The sequence below is a fragment of the Nannospalax galili genome, unplaced genomic scaffold (genome assembly GCF_000622305.1).
Source record: "Nannospalax galili isolate Female #2095 unplaced genomic scaffold, S.galili_v1.0 scaffold389, whole genome shotgun sequence".
Taxonomy (NCBI): Eukaryota; Metazoa; Chordata; class Mammalia; order Rodentia; family Spalacidae; genus Nannospalax; species Nannospalax galili.
In genome coordinates this window covers 1,585,768-1,594,328 of record NW_008360310.1, presented here as the reverse complement: position 1 = coordinate 1,594,328, position 8,561 = coordinate 1,585,768, and the positions used below count along the sequence as shown (strand labels likewise).

The following is an 8,561-nucleotide window of genomic DNA, read 5'->3' as shown; positions in this document are numbered from 1 at the left end:
CCCCACTTTCCTCCCTCCTACCTTTTCAGAGAGTAGCTTCAAGGTATGAAGAGGTCTGGCACATGCCAGATCCTGGATCTGACTTTCATGTAATGTAACGCTCACAAACATGTAGCACTCCAGATCTACCATCCTACATGTCTGGTAAAAGTCAGTAGATGTTCTGGTTAGCTGTTAGTTTAAGTTAACTCATGTGGCTGACAGAAAGTCACTTCATTTTTATTTCTAGCATAGTAACAGGGAAGTGATGATAATGCCCATTTAACCTGTAAAATGACAATATCACAAAATGTGAAATTTGTATATTATTCCTTATCCTCCTCTGCATCTAAGTTAATCAGGATGGCTTTTATTTTACCAGTATTTATGAATGCATGTATGTGTACATGCATGTGGTTCTGGGAATGAACCAGGGCCTTGTGAGTGCTAAGCACACCCTTGATCACTGAGCTCCAGAACTGGCTTAGAAGTTGTTCTGAACATTTTACAGATAAGGCAACAGGCTTATGAAATTGAAGAAACTGCCAGTATCAGCAGTTGGTAATCCTGGTTCCTCTGGTTTCAGTGTTCCCTCCTTTTTTTAACTTTTGCCATTTGTTGGTCTATCACAGTCTAGCATGTCTGTGCTCATCATTCCTAACTTTGATATTTTTGTTGCTATTTCAGTTATGCTTGTTCCATTAGTGGGACTTTATTCATCTAATTTATTTGATACATGTTGTTGTTGGGTTTGGGGGAGCAGGACTAATAATAAAGACTAGCAACTTTTGTCTTGGTTTAACTTTCTTTTTAAACATAAGAAAACATATATTCACTGCAGAGGGACAAATGTTGCCCTAAAATAGAGATGTGTGAAATGCTCTGGAAGGTCAGAATATCTTCTTAGAGGAGGTTCCCCTGAGCCCAGCCCTTTTCTTGAATGAGGTTCCTCAAAAGCCCACACCTCTTCTTGGAGGAGATAACCTGTGGGGTACCCTGCTGATATCTCAGATCTTTCCTGAGCCCATCATCCAGGGTTGACTAGCTAACTGCATTACAGTCATTGCATGTGTTTTGTTTTCTAGCTTGTCCAGATTATCATCAATACAACACACTTGGAGAAGTCCTGTAAATACTTAGAAGAATTTATCACGAATATCACTAATGTGTTTCCAGAGACAGTCCACACCACCAAACTCTATGGCACCACGACTTTCAAGGTGAGAGCACATTGGCACAGATTGTACTTCTGTGGGCACAGGTGGTGAGTGCAGGTTGGGGCAGTCCACACATATGGTTTTGTTGCCAAGAGTATTTGTGACACTATAGTACATTCTTCAGAATAAGGGAATATTTGACTTAATCTCAATTTTTCTAGGAAAAAAAATTGAGATACTAGATTTGTGTGCATGTGTGTGTGTGTGTGTGTGTGTGTGTGTGTGGTTACAAAATCAAAACTTACAGACTTACAACTGCATTATCTTCTAGATAATGTGGTTAAGGCTGGCATAAATATCAACTGTAATTTCTTACTTAAAAAATCTTTCCTTTCCATGTCTAAAACTTTTAATTTTAAGTTTTGGTGAGGAATCCTTTGCCTTCCTAGTTAACCATGATCTAGTTTTCTTACAAGGTCACAGCATGTTTTTTCCAGTATTAGGTCAAGCAGGGAAAATGATACCTTTGTAGTGGTAGATGAGTTTCTGGAAGGTAAACATTCACCTTAGACAAGTACAGAGGGTCTTAATAAAGGACCTTTACATCGGCATGTGTACTTTACACAGGTGTCAATCAGAAAAATTTCTAGTTTTTAAGTGTTAAAAATCATGAATCTGGCATATGAACCTCCATAACCTTAGTTTTGTTGTTACTTGATGGTTTCAGTTATAAAACATGTTTTTTCCAAAATATGATGACAGATGTACCGTTAAAGATTTAAATCATGATTTATGTCCCCCATGCTCACCTTTCCCATCTTTGTTGGTGCCATCTCTCAAAAGTAGCCACCAAAGAAATCGAAGCTGACACATACTGTGATTATGTTGTCTGAGAGAGAGAGGAATTGTTGGAAGATCTTATATTTGCTATTAGAAGAAAACTGTTCAGTGTTGAATACAATAGTTCTTTCTATCTCTTTGATTAGATGAGCTACTAGACCAAGTTAAGTATTCACTAGATGATTCTGGATTGTTTTGAACTACCAATAATTGTTCAAAAGCAAAATTCATATCCCATCATATTAAGTTCATACCATTCCTTTCAAATTGTTCAGTGATAAACTGATTCCAGTAGCCTTTCATATCTTGTGAGGAATTGTTTCCATAGACTACAAAGGTACCAAATTTTGAAGATTTATGGGTCTCATATATGAAATGGTTGCTATGTTTGCTAACCTACACACATCATCCCAGATACTTTTAAAGCATCTCTAGATTGCTGCTTTGATGATGTAGATGGTATTATAGTTGTCACACTGTATTGTTTAGGGAATAGCAGCAAGAAAATAATTATGCAAGTTCAGTGTACATTCAGTTTTTTATCTTGAATATTTTCAAACTATATTTGGTTGAATCAGGGATGAGAAACCTATAGACATAGATAGCTGACTATGCATTAATATTGATGCCATTTTAGTAAATAAAATATTTATCTAATGAAAAGGCCCTCAGAAGATCAGTATGAAAATACACCAAGAGCTCTCAGAGCTTCAGAGTGACCTTAGGTAATTTAATAAGAATCAAAATTATTCTTTTAAAAACTTTTTATTATTTTTATTTTATGTGTATGTAACCTGCATGTTAAGTGCTCCTGTGTCATGCAGTGCTCATGGAGTTCAGAAAAGGGTGTCAGATTCCTGTGGAACTGGAGTTTTGGATGGTTGTTAGCTACCATGTTTGTGCTGGGAATTGAATTGGGGTCCTCTGTAAGTGTAGAGGCTGAGCTATCTCTCCACCTCCTCAAAATTATTCTTACAGAGGAGCATTCTTTTTTTTTTCCTTCCTTTTTTTTTGAGTTTTTCTTAAGAATCTGCTTTATGTAAACAATAACCACTTTTACCAAAGCGTTTTCACAGAAAAGGAGACAAGTCCTTCCCCAGTGTCACATGTGTGAATTCGTTCCTCCCTCGCCTCAATTTGGGGGGAGGCATAGTTGTGCAGGGCAGGCAGACAGGCCACTGGATGCCTTGAACACTGGCAGGTCTGAAAGCACAGCTACCCTGCAAACCTCACCCATGCTTATATCAGGTCTCCCTGTGTGGAGGAGGAAGACTTTCTACTCCTCAGACTCCCAAGAGTCCACAGAGGAGCATTCTTATGGAGCGCAATGACTTCACAGTTTGCTTCACTGTGAAAGCCAAACTTTGTTCCAAAAGAAAATATAGAAGTAACTACAGTTCAGTATTAGACAAAAAATAAGGTGTTACTGAATTATAGTATGAGACTCATGTATAATTTTCTATCATATGGAGAATTTTCATATGTACTCTCAGAAATCTGTTCAAGGATGTTTGTGTGTTGTGTTGCTACACTAGGGTTTTTTGTTGTTATTTGTTTTGTTTTTTGAGATGGCTTCCCTGTAGCCCCAGCTGGCCTAGAACTCAGAGAGATCACCCTTCCTCTGCCTCCCAAATGCTGGGATTAAAGGCATGCACCATCTTGGCTAGTTGTCCTAGCTTTTTGAAGGATTTTTTGTTTTTGAGATCCAGGTGACCCTAGAATTTACTAGGTAGTCCATGCACGCCTCAAACTTAAGGTAATCCTCCTGACTCTTGTCTTCTGAGTGCTGGGAGGACACGTATGAACCACCACACCAGCTTGTTCCAGCTAATTAGAATGCTGAGAAACAATGAAAGGCAGACTGAAGCCATAGGGGTTGAGCATCCAGCTAAATGCTTAGCAAAAGAAATAGTTCTGGACAACACTAAAGGTCATGTGGACAGTGCTTATTGGAAACACTGATTCCTTAAAACACATCCAAAGTTTTAGCAGGACAGTTTTAGCCTAGCTAACCCAAAACTCAATATAAACACGGCAATTATAACAGCTCTATGTTGTATGTTTTCCTAAGCTTCTGTTTTCAGGAAGCTTTCCCTTGCAAATGGAAACCTTTATGCTGAAAAAGGGGCAGACAAATTCAGAAGGTTTCAGGCATCTTCTGACCAAGTTCCCTCTTTCTTTTTCCATATATGACATAATCAACAGAGCATTCTTAGCTTCCTTGTTGATAATATTTTCCTCTTTCTTTAAAGGAGAACAAATATGTTTATCAATTTAGTCCATCATAAATACTGTTTATGTATCTTTTGTGTGACAATTTGGTAAATTTTGAAGAAGAAGAAAAAAATAGTCTCTCAGTTTAAGAGTTTCTTTGTAGTACAGGGAAGACAGACACTGTTAACTTCAGAAAAGAGCTTTAGAAAGTACTAGAATAATACATTAAATGTATTCAATCTTTCATCTATTCCGCAGGTTTTAATGAAGCATCTGCCATATAGCACGCATAGTTGTAAGTCTGAACACAATAAATATCTCTTGGGGCTGGAGAGATGGCTCAGTAGTTAAGAGCACTGACTGCTCTTACAGGGGACCCAGGTTTGATTCCCAGCACCCACATGGTGGCTAACAACCATACTTAACTCCAGTTCCAGGAGAATCCAGTGCCTTCTTCTGACTCCTCGGGAATTGTGTGACATGGGTACACTTATACACATGCAGGCAATACAGTCATACACAAAATAAAAATAATAAATAAAATATTAAAAATAAACGTCTCTTGACTTTACAAAGCTCATATTCTAATGAACTGAGAGATAATAAACAAATTTAGGTAATGATAAGAACTAGGGGGGAAAATGACCTAAAATGGGATTTTAAAATGAAATAATTTATATTTTTGGTAGATGGACATTCCTACCAAAGGGAATGGTAAGGTATTAGATACTAGCATGTTTAGGGAAGGTAAGGGGTCTGTCTGGTCAGCAGTGCTATAGCCATCTTTGGTAGAAATGTGAAGAGATGAGGTGGTGAGAGGGTCAGGTTATTTCTGGTCCTATGGGCACATAATAAATACTGTGGATTTTTTAAATTAATTAATTAATTAATTAATTAATTAATTAATTTTTATCTATTTTATGAGTGTTTTGCCTGCATGTATGTAAGTATACCCATGTCATGCAATGTCCTTAGAGGTCAGAAGAGGGTGTTGGATTCCCCTAGTTGTTAGCTTCCATGTAGATACTGGGAATTGAACCTGGGTCTTCTGCAAGAATAGCCAGTGCTCTTAACCACTAGTGGAGCCATCTCTCCAGCCCCAATACTGTGTTTTTTTCATTCTGAAATTAGATGTAATGTTTAGGTGATTTGGGGCCATGATGTGATGAACTGATTTATTTTTTAATGGATAATATTAGGTGTTATATTATTGTAAATTGGAAGTATGGAGGTTCAATTTGGAGGCTATTGCAATAGTTCAGATAAGCTCCATTGCTTTCAAAGATCCAATGAGAAAAATATATGAGTATTTGAAGTGATGCTAAAAAACAGCATTTTCTTTGCTAACATCTTTTCTTAATAAATTCTTTATAAGTTACAAATCCAGGAAGTGGAAATCAGTGAGGATATCAATGAACCGAATGGCACTATCAATCAACTGGATCCCACTGATATTTATAGGAGATATCCAACATTAGCAGAATACACATTCTTCCTATGCTCATACAGAACATTTGACCAAGACAGACCATGTTCCAGACCATCAAACACCCACTAGCAAAATTTACTGAAATGGAGATTAACTAAACCTGTTTTTAAACCAGAAAATGGCATCAGAAAATCCAGAAATATTTGTAGGTTAAAGAACCTGGTAACAGAGAACTTCCTAAGAAGAACTTAAAAATGTCGAAATTGAAGTGAATGTGAAAATGCAAGTTATCAAAACATGTGTGATGCAGGAAAAGCATTGTTTGAAGGGAGATTTGTAGCAGTAAAGATTTCTTAAAAGGGCTGGAGTGATGGCTCAGCAGTTAAAAGCATTTGCTGCTCTTGCAGAGGACCCAGGTTTGGTCCTCAACACTCATTTTGCATTTCATAACTCTCTGTAACATAGTTCAGGACATCCAATGTCCTCTTCTCACCTCTGTGGGCACTGCATGCACATGATGCATGTACATACATGCAGGAAAAATACTCATACACATAAAATAGAAATAAAATATTTTTAAAAGAAAAACAACCAATCAAATTCCATGCAAGAAAAAGAAATAAATAATTAAAACAAGGTCCAAAGTAAATGAAAGTAAAAACCAGTATTGCAAGTCAACAAATTCAAAAGCTAATTCTTAGCCTAAATAAATAAAATTTTGAATCAGGCTAACAATGGGAAAAGCATAAAAAGTACAAATTGCTAATACTAATATCTTAAAGGAAAACTAGCCTATTACTACTGATCTTACCCATGGTCATTAAAAGAATATTATGTAGAATTCTTTGAAAATCTACATGAAATATAGATCAACTCTAGACAGGGGAGGGTGTGTGTTTTATAACTTTCTGTTTTCATCACAGAATACCTGATATAATCATCTTACATGCATGCAGGCATAACACTCATACACATAAAAAAGATAAAATGTTTTTTAAAGTGAATAGAGGATCTTAATAGACATTCATGTCGATGAAACATGAAGATGGCCACAATCTATGAAAAAATGTTTAACCAATCTGATTGAGAAATGAAAATGAAAACTTCAGTGAAATACCACTTTTTACCTGGTAGAATGTCTGTGATGAATAATACAAATAATTGGAATATTCATGAGGTTGCTCACTGAGGAGGAAAGGTAAAGTACAGCTATTGTGGAAAGGAGTCTGAAGACTCTTCAGAAAGCTTGAAGTAGAGCTCCTGTGTGATCGGTACACTCCCATCGCTTGTGTATATGTCAAGTTCATTGCAACACTGATCATCATTGCCAAGATAGAGAATCAACTTGCATATCTGTCAGTGGATGAGTGATTAAAGAAAGTGTGGTATAGAAACACAATCAAGTACTTGATACGGCATTAAGAAAGAAGGAATTCTTGTTATTTTTTTGGCATCTTGGATGATCCTTGAAGACATTTTGTTAAGTAAAATAATGCAAACACAGAAAAATAGATACCTTATAATCTGTTACATGTGGATTCTAAAAATGTGCTCATAGCAGTAGAGAACAGAGCATGGGCGCTGAGGACTGTGGTGGTGGTTAAGGAGTTTTGGTCAAAGCATTCAAGATTTGGGGAGGAATTAGTTCAAAAGGCCATTGTACAGCATGGTCACTGTACTTAATAAGTATATTGTGTTCTTGATGGTTTCTGGTAGAATAAATTTAAACATTTTTTAACCCCAAAATAGCAAATATTAAAGATAATGCATATTATAATGACCTTGATTTATGAGTGTTAATGAACTTGTGTTAAGTCCCGTTAAGCCATTTACAATGCATAGAGCATTCAAAATGTCTTGTTGAACATGAAAATATGTATGATTGTGTCAATTAATAAATTCAAAACATTGTTTATATAACCATTGTTTGACTGTATTATAGACTGAAAAATCATTCAGAATTTAAATAAATGAAAATATAGAAAGGTTAGTAAGTTAAAGACAAATTTAGCAGTCAGTATGTACAGGTCTGTGTTTCTGACTGGGAAGAAATGTTTCTGTTGTGTCTTTTAGTTTTCTGCTTTAGTCTGACATGAACAGGTTAAGTATATAGAATATTACGAATCTGATCCTCGGTCTTCTGCCTTCAAAGTTTCTGGGGGTCAGAGATGTCCATGAATCAGACACATAGTTCTTGAGGTCGGATGTATTTGGAGTAGATCTGTTTTGAAGACAGAGATCTGGAAATCATAGGAAATAATTAAATCACCCAGAGAAATTGAGATTTGAGACCAGAATGAAAGAAAGTTGTGAGTCAGCTATACACTGGAGGTAGAGGGAAGTAGTGATAAGTGTTTTTAGAGATCAAGCAACTGGGACTGAATGATGAACAGCAGATGTGGTAGCATGGCATGATGCTATTCATTTGTCCTGAAGGTACTTTTCTGGAAAAATAAATGAAACAACACTAACTAGAGCTTTAATATTGTAGTGTGTAACGTGAATCTCTTAGAGTAGTACATGGCTTATGTGATATAGGAACTGTTGGGTGCGTTTTTCTCGTCTTTTAGGATTATTGCTGCATAGAACACATTTTGTGGAACATGTCTATCAGCCCTTGAAAGAATCTGTTGGTGAAGAAAATAGAGAGCTCTGACAGTAACCAGTAAGAATAGATATGGGTAAACTCAAATTTGTAAGCAACTGAAGGAACTGGAGCATGTAGGAAGCTTGAGAATGTAGAAAGAAACCTTCTTGGAACCTGTAAGAGTCCAATTTGAATAGAATTCCAAGAGTCAGTTCACTTTTGAACAGAGATAAGGAAATAGATTGTCAAAGCCAGTGAATGTGCTTTCCTCATTTAGTGACACCAAATAATAGCTTTTCTTGCACATCAGTCAGCCAGCCAACACACACACACACACACACACACACACACACAC

General features: G+C 36.5%; 1 protein-coding gene across 1 annotated transcript in view; it reads left to right on the top strand.

Moving 5' to 3' along the window:
- The window catches only part of Exoc6b (exocyst complex component 6B), a 629,077-nt gene that overhangs the window by 349,505 nt on the left and 271,011 nt on the right, over positions 1-8,561 (top strand). The window contains exon 17 of the mRNA XM_008824711.3: positions 1,065-1,199. Coding sequence (XP_008822933.1) covers positions 1,065-1,199 — 135 coding nt within the window. The remainder of the gene's footprint in view (positions 1-1,064; positions 1,200-8,561) is intronic.